General features: G+C 45.4%; 1 protein-coding gene across 1 annotated transcript in view; it reads right to left on the reverse strand.

Moving 5' to 3' along the window:
* The window catches only part of COG7 (component of oligomeric golgi complex 7), a 54,840-nt gene continuing 28,728 nt past the window's right edge, over nt 1-26,112 (reverse strand). The window contains exons 11-17 of the mRNA XM_012780201.2: nt 24,172-24,237; nt 18,852-19,038; nt 17,141-17,281; nt 11,828-11,911; nt 7,797-7,911; nt 3,066-3,209; nt 1-416 (exon numbers count right to left, since the gene is read on the reverse strand). Of these exons, the coding sequence (XP_012635655.2) occupies nt 250-416; nt 3,066-3,209; nt 7,797-7,911; nt 11,828-11,911; nt 17,141-17,281; nt 18,852-19,038; nt 24,172-24,237 (904 nt within the window). The 3' untranslated portion in view covers nt 1-249. The remainder of the gene's footprint in view (nt 417-3,065; nt 3,210-7,796; nt 7,912-11,827; nt 11,912-17,140; nt 17,282-18,851; nt 19,039-24,171; nt 24,238-26,112) is intronic.

Genomic DNA, 26,112 nt, shown 5'->3' on the forward strand with positions numbered 1-26,112 from the left:
TTCTCTCTTTTCACAGTATTTATTAATTCCATTTTCAAGATCACATCATATTAAAAAATTATCTAAAAAGTCCCTTCTGATAAATAATATATCTCTAATTTACAACCATTTCTTGATTATACAAATGAATCAAGTCTTTTTAAAACAAATTCTGCCTAGTCCCTGGCAGTTTCAGCACGAATCCGTGCTGGTGAGTCCTGTGACCGCGGAACACCAGCCCTGACGTTGGCAGGCGGGTGCGTGGCGGGATCAGTAACTCACGCCACGCATGCTGGCCACCGTGGAGGCCAGGCGAGGGGGAACGCCTTTGCTGGCCTGCCTGTAATCCTCGGGCCTGGCCTTCAAGAGCGTCACGATGCTCTGCAGGGTGCGGGACGGCTGCAGGCCCAGGGCGTCCATCACATTGATCAGATAGTCTGTGGAGGGTGGAGGAGGAACACACACTCAGCACAAGCAAGACAGAGCCCCAGAAGGCCCCTCGACTGAGAAACAGAGAAGCTGCCCCTCCAAGTCCCCAGATGCCGGGTGTCTGCTCTGTCCCCAGGCAGTGGGCAAAGCTTTACTCAGAGGGTTCTCCCAACAGGGTCAAACCAGACTGAGTCTTGCCTGAGTCCTGGAATCCTAATTTAATAAAGGACTAACCAACATCACCCCCACAACACACACACACACACATGCGCGCACACACACACTCTCACTTGCACACACCACTCTAGCACCAGTCGGAAGACAAGCTGACCTCACTCAAAGCTGTGTACTGGGGACCTCTGGGTTCCCACCTGGCCCGCAGTGTCCCCCTGTATCCCACTGACCATGTGGAAAAGCCCAAGGGCCAGGACACACAGCTGTGCCTGTCTGAGCAGCTGCCAAGACTTCTGGTCAGAACCCTGTAACGAGGCCAGGGCCAGTGTGTGAGGCGGTGGCCTGGGATGATGTAGGTCTCCACACTTCCCAGAGAACTCCCCAAGGCGCTGGGAGTACAGCTAGATACATGGCTCTGAGCCCACAGAGACCAAATAGACGAGGATCTTGAAGGGAGGATCCTGGGGCTCTGCCATTCTAGAAAGTGACCCCAGTGATTCTAACTGCAAGCAAGTTGGGGCGACGCAGGCATCGGGAGAATCTGCAAATCGCATGCAGCCAGGTGTGACCTCAGAGAAGTCCGTCCCCCTCCCTGATAACACCGATGAGGCGGCATGGTTAGGGGGTCAAGTGGGACGACAGACACAAAAGCACCCAATGAGTCCTAGGAGGTCGAGAAATGGGCGCTGCCCTCTCTGCCTCCCTCCTGGGCAGCCACAACCCCAAGCTGAGGGCGGCATCGGGCCTTCTCCAGGTCTTCCCTCGTCACACTCTGAAGGAGTAGAGGACGGCACCACCCCGCACGCCCTGCGCTGCTTTCCGATCACTGCATGGGTTCATCTCTTCCCCGGAACTAGAGTGCAGCCCCAGGCAAGGCCTGACTCTTCCCTCACGTCATCTTTCTAGCCCACCTCAGGGCAGGGCCAGTAGGAGGTGCCCTCTCTGTCCTGGCTGGTTCATTCACGTCCAGCTTACCACGAGCTGCTCCCCAGGAAGGGCACCACCAGTCAGGTACCTGTGCCTGGGTAACACTGTGAGCTCTGCTTGGCTATAAGCCAGGAGCTGCAAACAGGGAGCCCACGGTCTACCATGACTTTTTTTTTTTGGACCATCAGTGTTTCTTTTTCTGTTTATGTTAATGCTTAATCTGCACGTTCTTTCAGGTACATGTGCATTGCCACAGACCTCCCCACTCCCTATCGTCTAACACCCTGGCAGCTTCGTACATCAGCTTGACCTTCCTGGCCCCTGACGTCTCTCCCGTACAGCATAAGCACAGGGAGTATAGGAACTGTCAAAGTCTCTGTGGCATCCTGTCTCCTCGATCTGCAGCTGGCACAGAGATGCTCCACCGACGTGAATGAGTAAACAAATGAACTTGGACGGGGAGCTTACCAGGGAGGGAGAAATAACATGGACGATGGAAATCTAGGGGCAATCCCTGAATCTCCCTCAGTCACTAGTTCCGGTTGGTTCTCTCCCCAGTGCTCCTGCCTGTACTAAAGGTGCTATCAAGGCACATTTGAATCTCCTCCTCTCTCTCCTCTGAACACTGTGCCCAGAGAAATGGCCAAAAAGCTGGCTGTTCCTCTGGTCACTGCCAAGAGCTGACTATGGAATGAACAGGGGTCAAGAAATCAGGGTAGCTGGATTCTATGCCTGGCTCCCTCCGAACAGCTCTGGGACTCAGAGGAAAGTATTTTTAGTACTTTCACTTCTAGCTGTTCTTCTGCAAAACAAGAGGCAGAAGCCCGTTGAGCCTGGCTTGGCCCATGGTCACCCAGGTCAAAGCTCTAGCTGATCTTTAAAAGGCTTCTGCCCCCTTTCTCCTGACCACCCCTAGAGCTGCCTGTGCTAAAGAACAGGCAGGTCGATGGAATGACTGCAGGATTCCCTGTCTCCTGCAGAGCACAGCTGGGCACGAGGGCAGGCAGGAGCATGAGCACACCCTCACACTTGGGAGGCAGGGTGCTCCTCTGATAGAGACCACAGAGCAGCCTTTGCTGTGTGGCCGTGTTACACAACTGCCCTGTGCCTGTTTCCTTATCAGTAGGGTGGAGAGGAGAGTGCCTACCTCACAGGGGAGCTGGGACTGCAGTGCCTGGCATGCCCAGTATGCAGTAAGAGCTCTTTAAACACTGGATGATAATTCTGATGTAAATGGAACGAGGTGGGGCCAGGCCACGTCAATCACTTCACCTCCCCTCACTAAAGCTCCTCTCAATGGTTCTCAACCTCAGCAGCCCATCGGAACCCCTGGGACCTTTCCCAAAGCACAGCTGTCCGGGCTTCAACCCAGACTTACTAAGTCAGGATCTTGGGGGTGGGGCTTGGAGAACCTGCAGTTTGAACCAGCTTCACAGCCAAATCTAGAGCTAAAGTTCAGGGGAGAGGGGGGATGAGATTCCTGCAGGGCAAAAAGGGACTGGCAGATGCAGCAGGTAAGAGCTGTGCCCCCCACTTCCTATCCCACGGGGACCCACCGATGTCGGTGGCCAGCTGCTTGGCGGAGTGCGGGGTCAGGTCGGGGATCTGGAGGATCACGTCGCAGTAGGTCTGCATCGTGGCTCTGGCGATCGAGCCCAGCCAGTTGTCGGCCATGTTGTCCAGCTCAGGCAAGTCATCCCCTGAAAAGGGAAAGACGGTCACCAAGGAAACGCAGAATCTGCTCCGGACAAATGCACCCCTCTGGGTGACCTGGCCCACGGTAGGTGCTGTGTGCACAGATATGCCAGGGAGCTTACAGTCCTCGTGTGAAACCCAGGAAACAGACAACAATTAAATCTTAGGTCAACTGGTATTATCTAAGGACAATGAGGATTCAGAAAAGGAAGCAATCAGGTCAGCAACTCAAGAGTCCCCAGGGGCCTGGGAACTGAGTGCAGCTGGGCAGACCAGGATTTCTGCAGACAGGAAGGACACCCAGGGAGAGGGTGGGCAGCAGGTACAGGTGGCGCAGGAGGATGCTCGTCTGCAACCAGGAGGCTGGAGCGGCAACAGTCAAGACACAGACGCCGCCACATCAGAATTAAGACTTGGGTTCAAGGCCTCCCCACTAAGCAGTGGAGTGTCACCTAACCTCTCTATTTTCCACCTGTAAAATGGAGAGGTAAGAGCAGCCCTGGCTTTATAGGGCCGCTGTGGAAATTATGCTAGAGAACACACATGAGGTGCTGGGCATGGGGCCGATGCACACTGTGTGTGTGACACGTGGCAGCTACCAGTGCTGGAATGACCATGCGGAGGGGTAAGTGTGTGTATAGGAAGCAGTGGGAAATGGAGAAATGGGAGCAACATTAAAGTATGAGACCCAGCAGTAAAGAAGAACACACTTAGAAGATGAGGGAAATCCTACTATTGCTACTACTACTGCTGAAAATAATAATATGGAATGTACCGTTCCATGAGAAATACCATCTGCACAGAGAGCAGCGCCAGAGGGCATGTGGGAAAATGGAAGTACCAGTATGTTACGCTTTTTTTCTTTTTAAGTTATGACCTTGTTCTCAATATAGCATCCGTACAACAAATGTAAATTAGGTTATAAAAATAGAACAGTGCTTGGTGATAAAGGAGCCCAAGGATAATAGTGTGTAATCTTGGTTTTCAGCCTGGAAACTGACAATGGGACTGGTTGTCACGTGCCAGAAACACAGCTCTGGCGGGGCAGCTGGTTTGGGAGAGAACCCTCCTTCCTGCTGACTCTGACTGATTGGTAGAAGAACCCAGAAAAGGCTGAACATAACAGACCAGAGGCCAAATACCAAGCTTTGAGAGTTGCTGGATAGAGATGAAAGCTGATGACATAAAAATGGATGAAAAGGAGAAATGAAAATGAGGAAGAGTCCATGCCAGAGCCTCAGGAGACACTCAGGGTAGAGGGAGAAGAGGTGCCACGCTGGACACAGAGGACGATGAGCATTGTTAACTGCATTAATCCTGATTTACTGAGGACCTGCCGGGTCCGGGGCTGCTCTGGGTGCTGGTACTGGGTGGCTCCAGCATTAACGCACCCCCTGGCCTGGGGAGAAACAAGGCACGGCTCAGGTACAGTGAGATCGGTGCTATAGCGACGGCTTGTTCAGACTAAGTGAGCATGGAATTGGGAGCAAATACCTTCGCTCCAGGTGGCTGAGAAAGGGCAGAGACAAAGGGGCTGTCTGCCAAATGCATGTGAGGAAAAAGAATGCTCTGAGCAGAGAGCATCAAACACTGTTTTGAAAAAGTGTCCATGATAACAACATATATGACATGATCCTGCTTATGAAAAAGTATGTATGTACAGGTAACGCAGACCTGCAGGGAAAGATGCCTGTGATGAAAGGCACCAGTGATTATCTCAGGGTGGCAGATTCTCAATCAGAGAAAAAGGGAAGCTATTTTAAGATTAAGGAAAAGACCTCAGTGGCTGGAATGTAAGTGTAGGGACAGGATAGGAAGAAGCGGGGACGAGAGGAGAGGAGAGTAGAGGAGGCTGCAAGCACTTCCTGCATCAGGGAGCAGTTTAAATTTTATCCTGTAGCTTCTGGGGCCCATCAGAAGTTTTTAAGCAGGCAAGGAACAATTAGTCAAAGGGTGAGGACAAGAACCAATAAATGGAAACAAAATATATAGAATGTAGGAGAGAAAAGAAATCTCAAGAAGGAAGGTGTTAAAAAGGCCAGGCATGAGATGTGGAAAAAGGGGAACCCTCGTACCCTGTTGGAGGGAGTGTAAATTAGTGCAACCACTATGGAGAGCAGTATGGAGGCTCCTCAAAAAACTAAAAACAGAACTACCATATGACCCAGCAATTTGCACCGCTTGGTATATATCCAAACAAGGGGAATACAGTATATGGAAAAGATAGCTGCACTCCTGTGTTTATTGCAGCGCTATTCACAATAGCCAAAAGTACCCCAGTGTGTGCTCTTAACCATTAGACTGATACAAGGAATCATCATCCACATAGTGTGCCACAAGAAGTAAACGTCGTGCTTAGAAATCCGACTTTAACAACTTGCAGTTATTCGCCACCTCCACCCTCTAGGGGAAGCATCTACACAATTTCAATAATATCAGCCAGGAAAATTTAAAATATAAATTTTCCATTTATACACTGGTTCTACCTAGTGGACAAAGGAATGTCAAATCTGCCCACATTGCCAGCAAAACACTAGGCCCTAGCATTTAGCTGTGATACCCAAACTTCTAGAAACCTTGAAGCAAGCAATGGAATTAAGAGGATACCCACTGTTACAGGGTCGCGTCTGCCACAGAGACACATCCTTTGGACCACAGGGCAATGTCTATATCCACAAAACCATAAGTCTGTGTGTTCCTTGGGTTTCTGCTGCCAAAGTTCAGCCGGGTGACGTGTCAGGATTAGGTGTCTGCAGTTTGCTCTATATTTGTTTTCTCAATCCCTACTCCTTGGTACGTGTAGCTTACCGAGCTTGGAGTAGGGAGCAGGGCACATTGCCGCTAAGTCTTGATAGAGTGACAGAATGTCGGGGTAACTCATGGTCCTTTACTAAGCCTGAGGATTACTTGTGTTGGATCTTTGGAGCCTATCTATGCCAGGAAAAAAGAATGATGCTGTTTGAGTCCTATTTCATGTACTTTGCATGCAGCACCCTACATATAACAAACAGATTTATAAAAGAGTTAAAAACCAAGCCAAGGTTGGGAAACAAGAAATCAGAGACAAGAGGCGTTGGGAAGCATCTCAAGGTCACAGACCAGGAAAGGATAGGGAAGGATAGGGCGGAAACAGGTAGACAGATGGACAGGGAAGAGAATCCCAAGGAAATGCACAACCCCCTCTAGGGTAGAGAGGATCTGGGCACAGGCCTGGGTCACCTAAAGGGCAACTCGTTCTCTGAGGGCAACACGTCCTGGGGCCCAGTCTGGTCAAGGGCTTGCCTGGGGAAGACGTTTTAGCTCGTCCCCACACAAGAGAGTCCCCCACTCTGCTCCTACACTGAAACAACATGGCCTCTTCTTCTCCAATAGGGGATCCCCTTCAGCCCTCCTCCCTCCTGCCTCTGGGGCCCCCATCCATGCTCAGCTCCAATCGACACCTCCATCCTTGCTCTCACCTCGGATCCTCACCTCCTGTCCTCATCCTCTTGCACGCGGTAACCCCATTTGTTGTTTCTCTTATCCTTCCTCCTGTCTCCCATGCCCCTGTTCAACCTTCCTCCTGCCCCCACCTCCCTCTCTCAGTCCCACGCAGTTTCGGGGAGCCCCGACTACAGCTCCCCAGAGGGTAGCATGAGCCCCTCACCCAGACACAACAGGCCTCAGCAGTGCCCTGCTTGGCCCGTTTACTGTCTTTGATTTTAATTAGACTTCATCCAATAGTAATGCAGTCACCTTGCTTTCTTTTTATTTGCATTTATGTGGGATGCTTTTTAGCATCCCTTGATTTTTAACCTTTTAATACGATTTTCTCTTTAGTGTAGTTAACTCCTTTTTGAGGTGCTGAATCTTTTACATATCAAGAGACTTTTTTTCCTTTGCTCGACTTTACAGAGAGGCAGGCTTTAATACACAATATTAGAATTTAAGATGATTTTTGATCAGCAGGTGTGTGGTTCCTGTTCAAATCTGTCAGGCCCAGATAATGAGAAAAATAAAAAATTTAATTTATTGTATCTTTGCCTTGTCAGTTTGGTGATCCAAGAGTCTTGGGGAGTCCAGAGCAAGCTATAGCCAGAGACATCAGACAGGATATGTTACCTCTCTGCTTTAGAGTTTATTTTTAACCTCACTGGCAAAACTGTTCTTATAAGGTGTCACTTGTGGCATGTGACCTACACAGGGGGCAGCAGAGACAGAGCGAGGCCAGGAGGACCCTTGCTTCTGCTACCAAGCACCTACAACCCCAGGCCCTCTTGCCACTGCCTCCAGAGCTTAGGGGCGCTGGTGGAGCTCACTGCAGGAAACTCTGCCCTCCTCCCCAGGGAGACTCTGCATACCATGAAACAAAGTCAGGACAGCTCTTTCCCTAAGTCAGCCTGGCCAGGACTCTGTCCTACAGAAGCTCCTCAGATCCTCAGAGGGTACAAGAGGTAGGCCCTGATCTTTCTTAACACCTATTTTATATTTTGACAACTATCTCAATGGGAGCTCGGAGAGAGGTGTGTGTTGAGAGGTGTGGGTGTTAAGAACAAACATATAAATTACATCGAGTCCACAGCAGGTGCAGTGATGCCCTGGTCCTTCCTCACCTTGCTCAGGAGGAAACGGTAGCTTTCCGGCATGCAATGCCAGCTCCAAGGCGGAGTCCTCCTGAGTCACAAATGGTTCAAGATTCAGGGGGAGGGACATGATATACTGCCCAATCTGAAACAAAAGAAAGCACTGTTAGCCTGATATTATGCATATAGGTAATTACTTCCTGTGGTACATTTGTGTGAAGGCAAATGGTGGAGACAAAATTGCTAGACCTGGGGCCACCCCAAGTCTGATCTTTCCAGCATGTGGCAATACTGATTATGGTAGTACCTTAAAAAAAAAATCACTGGCAGTTTGCATGTAGATTATAGATTCATCCTTCTCAGTAATGGCCCCAATATTTTTGGAATGCATTCAATACAATCTCTTCCTCAAATGAGGTAATAGATACCAAAATGCTTTGTAAAATTTGAAGCACTGTGTAAATATGATTATTATTGTTCACAGACCAAAAAACCCCAATAAGATGCTAATGTCAATAAATGTGTGGCCAAGCAAGAATTCAAATCCTGTCTTCTGGATTTGGAGCTGGTTCTCTCCCTTCTAGATGACTTAACCAGTGGAGGAAAGGAATCTTGTTTGCAAAAAGCCATTTATAATTATAAATTAATTTGGAGAGAAAATGATATTGTTTTCATAATAAAAATTATTGAAAAAACCTTGGCTGGTGGAGAATTGCAAAAGGTAGGGTAAAAAGACATTTAGGACAATCCCACAATTAATACAGTATTTGTCATATATTTGTCAGACATACATGTGACATCATCATGGGTGTATTTTAGACAACTATTTCTATTACAACGCATAATTGTTTTGTGTTTTAAGGTAAGTATATGTTTTGTTTCAAAATAAGGTTGATTTTCAGGTTGCAACAACATTATTTTTTTTAAAAGTCTTTGAGCCCATTGTTGCTTTTTTTTTTTTTTTTTGGTTACATATTCATTCCATAACATTCATCTCATTAATACTTAATCCTACAAGCTAAAAGTCAGAAGATTCTCAAAGTAAGATCTTAATGTGGCCTCATGAACACCTATATGACCGCAGGTCCCTTTCAGATGTGGTGTCTAGAGGTAGACACAGACTCCAAAATCTACCCAGCCCAGAGAACTACAGGATGATCACATCTTTGTGTCTAAACATTTAATGTGGTCTGGCTGTACTAAGTCTAAACATCCAACAGCCCATTGTGCTAACAAAAAAATTATTAATTTGGTCTCCCTCTAAAGAGATACATAGAAGTAAAATAAATGAAATCAGTATTTTTTCCCTTTCATTTACTCTGTACAATCTTTCATTTGAACCAGGCAAATGGCCACTTACCTCACTAATAACAACCATCACTATGCATTTTCAGTTTGAAAATGGCAATAAATTCATCATTTTTCCTCAAGATTAGGGAAAGACAAGGATGCTGATTTTTGGTGTTGGAATTTCTTCATTCTAATTTCACTCAACAAGCCGTTGCCTGAACATCTACTATATACAAAGAACCAAAGCATATTCCTATGTTTGGTATACCTTTTATCTGCAGCCATAATCTTTTGGTTCAATCCACAGATCCCAATTTACTAGAAATAAAGCATTGTCATTCTCATACCTTGCATATATGTTGTTTTTCCATTTTCAAAGCACTTTTTCATATTGCATCCTTATATAATGCTCACATGGTTCTGTGTGGAGGAGGGCACTCACCAACAAGGGAAACTGTCATTTAGGCACAAAATTGTAATAATCTGACATTTCTGACTTTGGGCAATTGGCCTGAGACTGTAGGGCCTGGCGTGGCTCCTGGATAGATCTCACAGCTCTAGGTTTCTCTCAGGAGTCCTATCTAGGTTTATTCTTTGGAAATCAATGAGGAAAGGGATGTTTACCATCACAGCTGTGGATATTTCTCTACTAATCTCCCATGTTCAATAACATTTCTTGATATTCTATTTGGGTTAAGGCAGGGACTTGAGAAAAATGGCAAGTTTAGTGGCCAGACGTGAGTTTGAGTCCTGGCTCTAACACTGTGAGAACTTGGGCAACTTAATCTGTCAGGACTTCAATTTCACCATCACTGAAATGAGGATGACCTCAAACTTACTTCAAAGGGCTGTGGTGAGATGAAATTAACACTGTGTGCTATGCACGGAAAGCACCTGGTGTTCTAACAGAGCAGCCACAGGATAATGGCTGCTTCTTCCCAGCCCCACGCCCACTGCCCAGGGCCTTGGTATTTGCCTGTGCAGGCGGGTGACTGCCCTGGTCTCACAGACATGATCTGGCCCAGGCAGTGTCTCATGACACCAGCCAAAGGTTGGCACTGTCCACGCATATAGCGCATGTTCAATAAATGTTCCTTTCCTGAGTTCAGGTCCTCATCGGCCTCCAGGTACGATGATGTCTACAATCAGGAGGGTCACAGCAGGTAGGAAGGAGCCCTGACCTGGAAACTCCTCCCAACCCTCCTCACTTCTCTACCCCTCGGTTTCTTCAACCTTAAAATCAACTCAGTAGCCTCTCAGGTCCCTTCCAGCAACATCATTTTCTCAATCAATTTGCATTGTAATGCATGTCTTCTCGATTCTAAAAATAAGATTTTCCCATTGGTTGTGAAGACCAACCCACATCTTAACAGTTTCATCCATTGGTACAAGATATTGGGCAGTGCCCTGGAAAACAGAAGGGAAATGGCTGCCACTTCAGACTTGACGTTGCTCCAAATGAACAGAGAGCAGAGTGCCAGCCTCCTCACTGCTTGCCCGTGGGGCTGCCTAGTACTTCTTCCAACTGTACAATACTTACTTTTAAAATCCCTTGGGAGATGGGTACACTAAAAACCACTATACAATTCATCCATGTAAAAAAAATATATTACAAATAAAGAAAAGCAAGAGAAACTTTAAAAAATAAATAAATAAATGGAATAAAATCCCTTTATAGCTATTACAATAAACTCACAACTTACATAGGGCTTGGATTCTAAGGTGAAAGCATAAAGCAGAAATCACCTTGAAAATCCCCCAAATCTCCCATAGTGTGAGGTATGTGTTGTTAGGGGTATATTACTCCTACAGAGTATTTCTTGTGCATGATAACATTTAAGAGCAACAGAGCTAGAGTGCTGGAAGGAATGGAAACAAAGTCCGTGTGCAGATGTCTGGGTGACTATCAGTTCCCAGGGGTGAAAGAGGAAGAGGAAAAGGACTCCAAGTGCCCCTGCTCCCCTGTGGGGTTTATTCTGTTTTCATCTAATATTAAGCCTCTATAACCACAGTTCTTAAGAGATATGGCTGAGTATGATGGCTCATGCCTGTAATCCTAGTACTTTGGGAGGCCAAGGCGGGAGGATGGCTTGAGGCCAGGAGTTCAAGACCAGCCTAAGCAACATACTAAGACCCTATCTCTACAAAGAATAAGAAAAATTAGCTGGATATGGTGGTACATCCATGTAGTCCAGCTACTCTGGAGGCTGAGGTGAGAGTATGGCTTGGGCCCAGGAATTCAAGGCTGCAATGAGCTATGATCATGCCATTGCACTCCAGCCTGGGTGATAGAGTGAGACCCTGTTTCTTTTTAAGAAAGAGAGAGAGACAGACAGACAGACAGATTTGTTGCTGTGAAGTTAAACACGGATGCATTCAGCATACACCCTGAGCTCACTGTAGGTGCTCACTAAAAGTTTGTTAAATTTGAATTCAGAACCACATACACACTGTTGTTCTGAAGAGTCACAGAGAGGAATTTGGCCAACTGCTGCCTGACTTCCTAATTCAGAATTTCCTGCTGGACTGTCAGCTCTGATACCGTTAGGTATTGGCCACATCTGACACTGGAAGAAGTGGGAAAGGGGTGAGAATGTGTCAGGGTCTGACAATAAAGCCATGTGGCTTTATTGCATTTCCTTGTAGTCTAGGATCTGGACGCAGACAGCACTGATGGGGAAACAACTACTTTACCTAGAAGGGCCAGGATTAAAAGACAAAGTGAGGTCCGAAATGCACGACCACCCACAGAAGCACACAGAAGCTCTTACGTTGCTGATGTACTCAAGAGGGGTGAGACTAAAGGCGGGCAGGTCATCCGTGAGAGTTTCTCCAATGCCGGCCGTGTTCCAGCTCTAGGGGAGGAAGAAGAGGAAGCAATCAATATCCCAGCAACCAGGCAGCCAAGGAAGCACCCCGTGAAAATACATGAAGGACTGGGCCTTCCCTGCAGGCAGCACTTGGGTCAGAGCTGGGCTTTGTGACCACCACCCCTCAGCAGGCCAGGGACTTCTCTTCTCTAATTCTTCATCTTGAAGCCCACCATAGAGAAAGTCATGGTTTCTCTTTCTCTGCATTCCTGCAGATCCACAAAACAAGAACTGCAACCATCTCAGCTGAACTTTGGGGTGGAAACCAATCCCTCTGTTTATCTCGCTGAGAAGGTGATCAGAGACAGTCAAATATTTTCCTGTCTGAGTTCCTCTATGTGGTGGGGCCACCAAGTAAGAAGGTGCTGGACACAGGCAGCTTCACTAATTCTTTAGCTCTCTGAAGAGAACAGGCTCTCCCTGGCCTTCCAGAGACTCCATGTCAATGCTTTATCCTGGGATGGACCCTCCAGACCCCCAGAGCTGCCCCTCTGTCCTCCTTGTGACCCCTCTGTGTGAGGAGAACCTCCGCACCAACACGTGTTTCTTGACATTTAAAGTGGTAAAGTCTTCAGTGTTGCTTTATAGAGTCAGGTAAATTACCTGCATGCATGTGCTTATAGACTTGAGCGTGGCACACCTTCACACAGAAATCTAGTTTCTTAATTCCAAACTGAGCCACCCTAAACCCAGCCTGGCAAAACAAGGCCCTTTCTGGCTGAACTCTGGGAGTGACTCCTGAGGTCACGCTGTAGCTGCTGTCTGCAGCCACCTGATGCCCGATCCGGTTGCTTGATCCTTTAAGTAGCATTCCTGGAATGGAATGACCATGTCCACCCCTGGGCTTCCTGCCCAGGCTAAGTCTCAGCAGGCCTCTCCACGCTCTCTCGCACCAACTCCATCCAGTCTCATGCTATGGATGAGTTTTCTTCCCCCAACCCCACCGCCCTGCCCCTATAGCTTTCTAGACTCTTTGTTCTTGACCACCCCACAGAACCACAAAGAGCTTTAGAATCCTCTTTCACTTCAAATTATCCTATTTTTTTCCCAGCTAACTCCCAACCCACTGAGAAGGAATATGCTGACCATCCACATATACCAAGTACCACGATATACAGTGTTTCATGCTAGGCTTTGTAGAGAAGATACAAAGAAATGTAAGACATGGTCCTTGCTCTCCAGAAGCTTCTTGGGGAAGCAAGACCCTCTGACACACTCCCACTCTGCATACCCTCAGACTTCCCCTCCTGCTCTCTTTCCTTCTTCTTTCAACGTGCACACACATGCAGCCCAGCCTTCCACTTCTACAGTCCTGTGTCGGATGCAAGGTTTTATACAATAAGAGTTTGGAGGAGCAAGAGCTCAGGGTGATTAGAGAGGGGTGGCCACAGGATGTATGTGGTGCACAGAAGTAGAAATAAGGCTGGAGGGAGAATGCACAGCTCTGAATTCCAATCTAAGCAAAGGCCTTACCTTCAACATATAAATTGCAAGGGGAAATAAAGGAGAGATGAATGGGAAATCTATAGTTAAAAAAAGACAGAAAAGGCATATCCCAGTAAATCGTGGATCTTGATTTAAACAGTTAAAATCAATTATGACATTTATAAAACAACTGGAAATTTGAAATACTCATGACATCAAGGAGTTATTTTTCTTTTACTCTTTTAGGGATGATTATGGCATCATGATTATTTTTAGAGTCCTTATATTTTTGATAAGAGGGTATATATGAAATAGGATGACCAGGACTTGGTAATAGTTGAAGCAGGGTGATTAGTATAGAGTTCTTTGTACTCTTCTCTCTTTTGTATATGTTTGAAAATGTCTGTAAGAAAGTTTTAAAAAACAGACTATCAGACTAGCCCTGGGGAGCCAGGGGAGGCTTATGACTGGAGAGGGACAAAATCAGAGTGATGCTTTATGAAGATGAGTGTAGTGGCCCTCAGGAGGACTGGTGGCATGGGGGAGGCAGATGTAAAGCTCAAAAACAGATCAGAGCTGATGAGAACCTGAACTAGGGTGGTGGCCATGGAAACAGGTGGGAGACACAAACAAAAGGGAGAAACAAGAACCTTTGGTGTTTTCATCCTGCCTGTTATCTTGGGAAAAAAAGGAAAACAAAATAAAATAATAAAAATGTAAAAAACAAAAAGAACCTTTGGTGGTTGGTGGGGGGAAAAAGAAAGGGGGGCACAGCAGGGACAGTGGCTCCCAAGAGACCAGGAGCAAGGACGGACACATGGGGCAAAGACCAGTGTCACCGCAATCCATCCGAGGACAAGCACCGTGGCCTGGAGGCCCTGGGAAAGGCTTCAGAGACAAGGCGGGAGGAGCAATGTCAGAACATGATCATGGAAAAGAAGTTTAGAAGGGTGAGACATAGAAGGCTGAATTAGGAGGGGCTTAAGAAGCAAGCAGAGGGCTGGGCACAGTGGCTCAAGCCTGTAATCCTAGCACTCTGGGAGGCCAAGAAGGAAGGATCACTTGAGGTCAGGAGTTCAAGACCAGCTTGAGCAAGAGCAAGACCCCATCTCTACTAAAAATAGAAACAGTTAGCCAGGCATGGTGGCTGTAGTCCCAGCTACTTGGGAGGCTGAGGCAGGAGGATCACTTGAGCCCAGTAGCTTGGGGTTGCAGTGAGCTATGATGATGCGGCTGTACTCTACCTGGGGTGGCAAAGTGAGACTCTGTCTCAAAAAAACAAACAAACAAACAAACAAAAAAACCAAATAGTCAGAGGAGTACACTTGAAGAGGGCAATAGGGAAATCCTGTAGATTATTTTTTAATTTAAAATTTACTTAAAATGTCCTTCATCTGTCACCAGGTAAAAATAGGTAAACTTCAATAATCTATTCTGAAATTTAATACAGTGTTGGTTTATAGGCTTGTAATATAAAAGAGCAATACAATTTACCAGCCAATGTTGAAAACAAACATTTAATGGCCAGGGTTTAATTTTCAAATCCTTAAGGCCGGAGTGTTTGCCTTTGCATTGTGTGCTGCACCCTCAGAGAAGCCTTCTAATCTCCAGGGCTGCCCGTGTCCATTCCCAAGGGCCTGCAGCGTTGTGGTAAAGCCCAAGAGAGAAGGTAAGAGCCAAGTGACCAAACCCGAATCATAATAATGAACTCTGGAATGCAGAAGTAGAGGAAAGAGGACAGGTGGGAAGCACTCAGCCTGTTTAAATGCAGAACTAAGACTAAATAACTGGGAGAATTAAGGTTTCAGAACAGAAGGGCAGTATCTTAAGCTTTGACAAAATAAAAATAATACAGCAATCAAATCTGGAGTCAGAGAGGGGAAAGGAGAGGTATAAGGAATGCTAATCCTCTCATCTTCCAGAGCAGGTCAATCAGTATCAATCTGTCTAAAAGGGAAACATGATTAACAAAAAGCAATGACTCCAATATGACTCCAACCTCTTAACAGTTTTCATAATCTCTCTTTCTTAACCTTGGAGAGACCTGGGAACTAATATCTTTTGTGAAGAAGAAACAATTACCTCAAATTCAAGAATTCCTTTGGTTTATTTAGTTTCTCTTTTTCTAGTTAATTTCAAATGTAGATTGTGCACATTTTGTTTTTTTTAAAAATAGCATGTGTAGTATAATCCCACTTCTTCCTATGGATCTGTCTGCCTAGAGATGGCCATTTAGCCTTTAACAGATCTATGATTGGGAATGAAGAGATGTCTGGATTGCTGGACACCAAATGCTTACACTGATTATTTCTAGATGGTGGGATCTTAAAGGGATTGGTTGTATTTTTTCTTTGTACTCTCCTGTATTGCTTGAGTTTCTGAAAACAAATATATATAATTTTTATTTTTAAAAAACCAAGTAAGTCATGCCTTTTAAAAAATGAGAATCACAGAAAGGAAGAAAACTACCATTTAGTAAACATTCGCCCTGTGGCCAGTGCTCTGCTAAATTTTATCATATACAAAATCTCATTTAGTCCTCACTAATATATATGGTGAGAACTATTGTATCCCCATCATAAAGATGAGAAAACAGAGGCTCACAGAGGAATGAACGACCTCAGTTACGCAATGCACCGAGATCATGTATGGGTGGGGCCCAGGACTGACTACTTCCCACGGCATAGCTGTAGTCCGTCTATACCATTTCTACTCCAGTTTTACCCTCCCTCTCTCTGCTAGAAATGCAAAATCTCATTGGAGTAGATCTCATGGCATTTTGCACAGAAAACTCATAAATAGTGAAAATCACAGAATGTCAGGGATAGAGAGAACCTCAAAATTATGTAGTTAAACAGAGTCATTTTACAGATGGAAATCCTGAGACCCAGAGAGGGGATGAGACCTGACCAACGCCATGCAGTGGCCCTGGACTTCTAGCCTAGCAGGCTTTCTAGAGGGCAGCAGAAAGCAACAACTTGTAATTATGCCATACAAGTTCTTGTTTCCTAAAAAGATCTCTGGTTATTAAAGGTCCATAACTGGGATCCACATGGACTTGAGCAGTCAGTAAGCGCCGTCCCACCCAGTAATCCAAAGGGAAAGTGGCAAGATCTGGACCAGGGGAAAAACAGCAAGTAGAGAAAATATGACTGAGAGGCAACGCCTTGGAAAAGAAATCAGGATAAGCAGCAGAGCAGACCAGAGGGTGCAAAGAAGGAAGGTTAAGATGACTCCAGAAACAGCCACACAGAAAAGGTATCAAGGAAAGAAAGTAGCAGAACCCTCCAAAGCCTCCTCAAAAACCAAGATTAATTCTGATAAGTGCTCTCCTGAGTAAAGTTCTAGAACCAAGTCTCCAGAAACATTTCATGTGGCATGAAAACAATTCAATCTCCAAAGACAATTGGCACTTCTGACCTGGCCTAACCTTCACAGCAGCACATAATCTCCCTAACTTCTCACCGAGAAGGCTGAGCTATGCTCCAAATGGGAAAAGTTAATCGAGCAATTTTAATAATCCTAAGAAACGGCCTATAAATAAAGTACCAAAGTAATGACAATTAAGATAAGAAATTCATGCTAATAGAATCTGAGGGTATTTTGTAAAAAAAAAAAAAAAAAAGAAAAAAAAAAGAAATTCATGCTAAGCAATGTGTTGACTCTTTCTGGCCCAGGAGAGTTAAAGTTGGATCTTCCCAAAGCTCTTGGGGCAAGGGGAGTTAAGCCTATGCATGAGTAGAAGGCAGGACCCGGGGCGGAAATCACTGCGGTCAGTGGAAAACTCACGTCCATCTTGGAAATGAGTAACAGCTGCTGCCTAATACGCAGGAACACGGAGTCGAAGGCCAGCTGGTGTGCCTGCTGGTTAAGCCGAGTCAGGGCCGCCCGAGGCGAAGACAGCAGGTTGTGATTACTTGACCCTTTTTCCTAAGACAAGAAAATGCAAAAAGCACTTTGTTAGGCCCTAAATCCAACCAAGGTATTAGCTAGTTAAACATTTTGAAAAACCACCAAGAAAAAAATAGTGAGAGGGATTCTATACAACAGGGGTTCCAAACCTGGCTGTACCCCCAGGTCCCCTTGGGAAACGTGCTGAATTACAGATCCATACGCTCCACCCCAGAACTACTGAATCTGAGTCCATCAGGGTTGGAACCCAGGAATCAACATTTTTAACTCACTTTCCCAGGTGATTCTGATGCATTTAGCTAACATGGGTTCACGGATTGGCAGTTTAGGAAAAATTAACCTGTGACCATCCCTCAGGGACCAAGGAGGAGGGAGAAAAACGTCAGAAGCTTCAGGTATAAACAAAAGAATGACGATTCCCAGTGAGGTCAGGTCAATTATACTCGACTGAAAGCCAGAGTATGTACAACCTATGTGAGTCCCAAGGAATTCCAAACAGCCTGAGAAAATACAGAGATGGAAAATGTAACCTTAGTTTTGCTATTATAAATGAACTGATTACAACAGGCATAAATCAGATTAGCAATAAAGATAAACAGAGTTGCTTTAACTTAATCACAGATGAATGAGTTTACAGAATTGTTCTAAGGAGTGTTTGTCAAGCTCAGTGCAGCCAGTTGGTGGGTCAGGGTGCAGAGAGAAGGAGAGACCTGGGAGGGTAACACGGAAGCCTCAAACATGTCCAGGCACCCTGTGCAGTTCACTTCCAGAGCTCTAGGCCCTAGATAATTTGAGATTGCATTTGCTCCTGCTGGAATGGCATTGTCTCCTCTGCCTGTCACCAACAGAGTGAGTTCGAGCCAGACAAGGAAGGAAGGGGGATGGTTCTAGAAAGCATGCTCATGGCTTTCTTATAACTGTGGAGGCCATTCCTAAGGAGCTGTGTGGCTTATCCCATTTGTCGGGAAGTTTTCCTGTCCCTGGGCCCCAAGGGGCCCAAAGCTCAAAGTCAAACTGAGACAACCCAAAAGTTGAAAGAAAAAAAACAAGAAGAAACACCTATCCCCAAGTCCTTATGTTTCCATGGGAAGGAACTTGCACTAGAGCAGGCTCCTGGGGACTCGCCACCCCTGGTTCCTCCCTTGGAGGAGTGACTTCTCCGACTACTGATTTGGGGTCTTTTATGGGTTCTGCTTGTTGGCAAGCAGTACACATCTGGTCCCCTCTCTGCCACTGAATAAAAGGGAGCTAATCCCACATGGGGTCCAGGGGCTGTCCACAGTTGACAAGTGATGTACAGCAAGCCTCTCTGGCTGTAGATCTAAAGTGACATTCTCTAAACTGGCTTTTATCAGTAGTAAAGATCCATCTATCCAACACCTATATCTATATGTCAATAGGTCTCAACCCAGTTTAGTTTATTAGCTCCTTAAAACCCCAACATAAATGACACAGAGAAGTGGCCACAGGTCATGCCACAGCCCGGGGCCCACACACAAAGCCAGAAAGCCTGGGTCTCAGATAGGGAGAGGGTAAGTGACAAGGGGAAAGCTTTAATTTGCAAGAATGCCATGATCTGCTCTCATACCTTGAGGGTATAAAGTATTTCCATTAACTTGGCATATTCAGCAGGGTTATCTTTCTGGAGGTAATTATGTTCTTGCCATGGGTTCTTGGCAGAGCTCTTCTTGTCTGTCAAGATACTATCCTGAAAACCAGCCAGGCTCCAAGGGCCGCAGGGGTCAGGCAGATACTTCCCAGCTGTGGACAAAATCCTGTAATGAAAGTGACGACCATTATGCCCCGAGCGATTTGTGAGGAACTATCTTCTTGGAGCAGTTAGATTGTTCCTTACTAAATTCCAGCATATCCTCATGAGGCAGACTGAATTAAGGTCTAGTTTGTAAGGAAATGAAGACATCCTTCATCCTTTAGGAGTGAGCTGGACCTCAGGTGCACAATAAAAAGCATGTTTAGGCCGGGCGCTGTGGCTCACGCCTGTAATCCTAGCTCTTGGGAGGCCGAGGCGGGCGGATTGCTCAAGGTCAGGAGTTCAAAACCAGCCTGAGCAAGAGCGAGACCCCGTCTCTACTATAAATAGAAAGAAATTAATTGGCCAACTGATATATATATAAAAAATTAGCCGGGCATGGTGGCGCATGCCTGTAGTCCCAGCTACTCGGGAGGCTGAGGCAGAAGGATCACTCAAGCCCAGGAGTTTGAGGTTGCTGTGAGCTAGGCTGACGCCACGGCACTCACTCTAGCCTGGACAACAAAGCAAGACTCTGTCTCAAAAAAAAAAAAAAATAAAAAAAAAAAGCATGTGTAAAAACGATTTAATACTCATGCCACCAGAATATGTCATCCCCCTAATATGACAGACAGCCCACACAGGGCAGTTCTCAGTTGACCACAATCTAGAACACTGTGTACTTTCTATGTAGACCTTTCTTAATAAGAGCAGTATGGGGTGGGACAGTCAAATGCCATAGTGAGCCACCAGCACAACCATCACAGAGACTGCTGGGCAGGGTGGCAGGCTGGCTGGTCCCTGGAGAACAGTAACAGCAGCTCTGTACCCACAGGACTCACCTGTCCCACACGCTGACCTTGTGCGCTGTTTATGCTCATCACCACTGTGAAGTTTACGTTTGTGGTTTAGGTGTTAAAGAGGGCTCAACTGAGAAGCTAGTAGTTTCCAATTTCTTCAAGAAAAAATAAAACGCCTAGAGGAGGTTCTATGGCTCATCAATCTCTAGCACTGCTGGGGAAGGTGAAGCTCTACCTCTAACAAGTACCTTCCCTGATGCTGAAAATCCTCCACTCTGTTTTTCCTTAGCCTAACTTTACCACTCATACTTCAATGTGTCCAGAATTATATGAACAGAACAGATGTAACCAGGAGAAGAGTAATATATCCCAGCGGGGCTAATCCTCTGATCCCTCCTTTATTGTAATTTCTTACAAAAAAAATTACTTTGAACATGGCAGTTTTTAGGTCACACCCAGTTTTTTCAAAAACAGATCCCCTTAGTTTGTCAAGGAATGCCTGTACTTGCAAATAAATCCTGGGGATAAAACCTTCTTCAGGAACCATTGCCAACACAAACGGCTACCTGTCTCTGCTATTAAGGTCTAGTTTTTCCTGTTGCTTGAGCCTACCAGTAATTTTGATTGGGCCTGTCGTCTGCCAAACTGTAGCTGGTCCCTGCCGCTGCCTTACTTCCAGTCTTCACTTGTTCTTGTCTGGAGGGCAGCAGCCTCCCAACTGGAGCTTCCCTTCCTCTACTCCTGCCATGTTCACTTAATCTGTCCTCCTAAAGGTTAGTAGAACGATTTTTCCAAAAGGCAAATGTGATTTTGTCTTTTTCCGGAAGGTATCTCAGTTCCCCAGGATAAAACTAAGCATGCCTAGACATGGCACCCAGGTCCCTCCATGGCCGAACCCCTCAAATCCTTACAAACGGGACCACTACTCATCCAACTGCCTACCAACCTCACCCCACACACCAGGCTTTCCACAATTACATGTCTTGCTCACATGCTCCCTCTTTCTGAAATGCTCTCCCCTACCCTGTGGCCAGGGGAAATTCTACTCCTTTAAAGACTGGTCCCCAAGGCTTCTCTTCTGCCAAGCCTGTCCTGATGCCCCCACTAGGCACTCAGTCCTCAGCTCCCATCAGCCTCTTGCCTCTGATATGCATTTATCAAACGTGCTGTCTCATTTCTCTCCCACTAGATGGTGAGGACACAACACCAAGTGTTCTTTGCCTCTGAATCCCTAGCACCTAGCCCAGTGCCTGGCACAAGGCAGGTGCTCAGTAACTGTTGAATGACAGATGACCTGGGTCTGCCCTCTGGGGACTCAGCTCTCTTTTGCAGGTTTACTGCAATATATGTTTCAGTCTCAGGCAGATAGGAGGAAACTGACCTCGCTGTATCCACCTGCCATCCAAAGTGAAGAAAACTAGATTATGTTGGAAATGTTTTAAGTAGTAAAGAGCATAGTTTAAAATGTCAGAATAAATGCAACTCCAACCCTAAGGTAATGGCATCTATGTGATCTGGTCATTAGCATCTGATCTCCTATTACAGTATTTGCATTTACTAGTATTGTGAACTAAACCTTACCGAAATGAATACTTGATTTCTTCATTCATTAAAGAAATGCTTTCTCATCACTGTAATGGGCTCTCAGCTAGGTCTTGGGGATATCAGGTAATTAAACACAGTCCTTGCCCTGGAGAAGCTCAGAGATTAATAGGGAAGTCCGACATGCACCAACATGCTTGTTGCTGTGCCAGGAGCATGCACTAAGTGGGCACAGAGGAAGGAACATTACAATTCTACCTATTTCCTCAATTCATTTCCTTTTCATGCCAACTTTTACCCACTCCTCAGCCATGGAAACTTAGGAATTTGTCTTGGATTCCCAAAACCTGACTGTCTTATGAAACTATCCCACCAAGACCCTATCCTGGTGAAAATACCACTGCTCCTAAAGTAAACAGTGGGTACCAGAAAAGTACAGAGTAGCCACAGCAATCTCCCTACATCTTGCCCAAGTTGCCCAGGACAAGAGAAATCTCTCAGGTTGAGATTTCAACCCAGACCTGCTTTACTCAGCCCATAAATCACAAAATGATCCCTTTCTACAAAGAGGTGATCTTAAGAGCACAGTAGCCAATGTCAGTCTTGTCGCTGAAGCAGTCTAGAGTGTTCTGAGCTATTGCTTCTACTGCCCACCTGCTGGAGGGGAGTGGTCCTTGGTTGGAGTTTGGGCTCTGCAGGTGAGATTGATGGGGAGATAAGATAAGCTTTATAGGCAGCTGCCACACACATGCTATGCAGCTTCCCAGACAGCACAGATGGTGACTTTCCCTTTCCTGGCACAGTGTTGCCAAGATGACATCACCTCTTTCAAAGGCTCCCTTGGAGACACCCAGGCTGCTCTTGTCTCATACCAAAGCCAGAGAGGTTTTTGGCCTCTCTGGGTTGCAAAATGCAGTTCGAGAGGCTCATCCTTTATCTATCCTGTCCCCATTTGTCCTCTAACCAGATCTTTCCTTACCCTTTGGAGTGTAATATTTGCCTTCATTAAAATATTAGGGAAGATGTGTGTGTCCTGATATGGAAAGGTGTCTAATACACACACACAGAGAAACACAAGTCTACGGGCAGACACTGATCTGTGAGAAAGGGCAGTATGGGGGTGACACTCACACTCCGATGACTCAGGGATGTCAAGGTTCAAATCACTGCCTCTCAGACACAGCTTTTCCATAAATAATTTCTTTTTACCTAAAAAGCTATTACCTATGCCAAAGTCTATGACTCAATGTTCCCCTATCTGTAAAACGGGGATAAGAAGAGTACCTACCTCTTCTGCCACTGGGTGGATTAATGAGTTAATTCACATAAAGTCCTTAATGTCAGTGCTTAATAAATGCCAAAGAGGGAGGGAGGGGGAGACTATTAATATTTTTTCTGGAGAGAAGGATTTTTAAAGGGAGTAGATTTTTAGTTTTTATTTTGTATACTTGTGAACTGTTTTGATTTTTGCAATGAACAACTATTGTAATTAAGAAAATAATAAGCTACACATATTTCTTTTAAATACCTAAGTGCTAAATTTTCACCTCTTCTTGGGAGTCCCCTGTGACTAACCGGGACCTCCTCACCCCTCCACCACACCCTCCTCTCACTGCGTGCACGTGGTGGGGAGTGTGGTGTGCGGTTTACTTCACTTATATTTACACACATTCCATTGGATGCCTGCGGTGCTTTGGTTTATTCACTCCATAAAGTCACACAATTTCTGTGCTGGGCATGTGGGAGTTAGGCACAGCAACAGCTGCTCCAATTCCACCCTGCCCCAAGAATTTCCCCACAATGAGAACCATCACAAAAAAATCTTGGACTTGAAGACAGTCCATGGTCTCAGAAACGAAGGAAGACAGAGTCATGAGAAGGAGAGAGCCAGCAGCATGCAGACTCCAGGCTAGTCTGACCTTCCTTGGCAACTGATCCCCACCTCCCACCCAGCCCCACTCAGCCCCGTCTCCCACCCAGTCCCCACTGGGCCTCAGCTTTCATTTCGCTTTGTGCCACTGCCCCAAATTCCAGCACCCAGAGATCACTTTAGGACAATTAAGAATCATCCTGGAAGGAGGTTAAGGGACTTCTGATCCAGCAAATGACTGTAAGAAACAGACTTCTTCCCTTTAACTCCTAAAGAATAGACAGCTGTACCAAGAGAAAGCGAGATTTAGCTGAAAAAAAAAGAAGAAAATCTGGGAAGCTAGAGCCCTTTGAAGGGAAAAATAGTCCAATGGGGATACTTCAAGGCAACGTAAAGGCCCTGGAAGGTATTGGAAGAAACGAAGGGGATAGAACAAATTTTTCTAGGGCAGAGCCCAGAAATTCCCTTTGATACACAGCCCTTCAGCGGCACAGAATTCTGTGGCAGAACCCAGAAGGCAGGCTGTCTGGGTTGATCCACATTCTGTGGGCTGGCTCCAGGGACTTAACCACCATCTGTAACACTGTTTCTATAGGGAAATTTATTTTGAGTCAGTCCCAACAACTGACTTACAAACAAGCAGTCAGAACCCAGCCCATTCATAATTTGGAGACAACATGTACTATTTCCTCATTAAGGCTAAAACCACCATAGCTAACCAAAATCATGTGACCACTGCCAAGCAAGACAGAGGCTTGCCCTGTTTAGGTGCTCAATAAATGTTTAATGATGACAATAATGACACCTTGTATCTGAGTACAGAGAGTCCTGAGTCCTGCCGCTTTCAGATTTGACCATATGTTGTTCTTGCTGTACTATGTTCTAGACCAAGTTCCTCCCAACCAGGAACCCCAGGAACTAGACAACAATGACACTTCTCTCCTACCTGTTTGCTAGCTGCTGCTCGAAGTCCCCACACTGCCGCAAGAGCTCTCCACAGGTGGCTATTATCCTAAACAAAACAAAAAGCACTTCACATTCAAGTATTTCAAATGCTGGACAAACATTGTTCTCATTCATAAAAATTCTAACTATTCATTCCTTTTGGCGGTGCTGGGTTCTGGGAAAACAGTTAACCATCTGATGGCCAAACTGAAATGTTTCATTAATTAGTAATTAATGTAATAGGTAAATGCTGGTCCCCTCTAACAACCTCCAAGTCACTGGCCTCTCTGCTATGAATCACAATTCTATCTATAGTTGACATTTCCAAAATACTGGGCTTTGTTCTTGAGAAAATGGAGTAGAAATACTTTTTATCTAAAATTTTAAAATCAAAATTTATTATTTAATATTTGTTAGATGTCTGCTATTTGCAAGACAAAGAAAACTGTTTTGATACTAGAAGTATCTCTCTGATCGCATGAAATGCAGATAAAGATTAATCCATTTGTTTCTCAGGGGTAAGCCTGAATGATCATCATATCTGCATTCAATAATCCTTTAATTTTCAAGTCATTTTATGCCAGGCCTCAAACTCCAGCCACTGAGTCCTTCAACACCAAACTCATAATGTCTGGACAAATCCAAGAATTAAAAACATCTTAAGTCTAGTTAACTTTTAACTTTCTCTAAAGGTGCCTATCATCACCAGGGTATCTAGGCATTCCATCATAAGAAAGGTTTATGAGAAAGTAAAATATTCCACTCCCCTCAGGTGCAACAGAACAAACTTGTACATAATATTTGCCAGTGTACCAAGCCACCACAGATTATAAGGGATACAGTTAGTATCCAGACCATTAAATTTCATCAAAAAAAGAAAGATGTCCAAAACATATGCCAGGAGGTAATAATCCAAAATGATCCTGGATCTACCCTGACAGCCCTTGGGGGGTCTGGATCTGCTCCAGCATGGGCCACCACTGAGAACTACATGTGTCGTGGACACTCTGCACATATCAACCAGGCTGGGGGTCAGGTAAGACATGTAAGCGGCGACATGGGCCAGGTGAAGAGCAGCTTCTCTCTTTAGAATGTATATCCATGAAGAATGGTTTTAAGGAAAAGAAACTTCTAGCTTGCATTTTATCTCAGCCTAACCATGTAGCTGTGAGACCATGTGGGAGAGGAGAGAACCACAGCACAACAGAAAACACACGCCCCAGTCTCAGGTGGGCAAGACTCAGCTGCCAGCCTCAGGGGATGACGGTGACAATGCAGGCGCAGTATGGCCAGAGCTCTTAATTTTGTAAGTGACATTAGAAATCTGGATTATGTTAAATCTTGTTTTTAAATGGTGGCAACTAATCTAATTTTTTAAAAAATGCTATGATCAAACATGTCCAAAGGTTAGATCTGGCCACAGGCCAGCAGTCTGCATTTTCTGGCTAGACATGTCAAAGGCCAAACCTTCTCAGCCACTGCTGATCACACGCCTACAGGCCTTAAGGCTTGGGCCAACAGCCTAGTGGCCCACAGGTCACACGGGTTATCCCAGAATCTGGCCACCAACAACCACTTGAGAGGTAACTTCAGTGCCTTTCACTGAACTCTTATATGGCCCTTTCTAGGCCAAATAACATTGCTTTTCCATTTAGTACCACGGTTCTTAGATCCAGAAATAGGATCCAATCAGCTGTGCATTTTCTAAAATATAAGTTTTAAGTTATTTTAGGTCTATAAAAACTATAGGCTAAGGGGGAAAAAAATCTCCCACTAAATATTTAAAAATCTGAATCATTAAAGAAGATGAGGCATTGATAAAGAACTTTGAAAAAATATTTTAAGAGCTAGAGGGATCTATTTTTTTGGTTGGGTTTTTGTTTATTGGCTTGTTTTTATAACCTAGAGTATTTGCTTTTAAAAAGTCAGTGAAAGAGGCCGG

This window comes from Microcebus murinus, chromosome 19 (assembly GCF_040939455.1).
Source record: "Microcebus murinus isolate Inina chromosome 19, M.murinus_Inina_mat1.0, whole genome shotgun sequence".
Lineage (NCBI taxonomy): Eukaryota > Metazoa > Chordata > Mammalia > Primates > Cheirogaleidae > Microcebus > Microcebus murinus.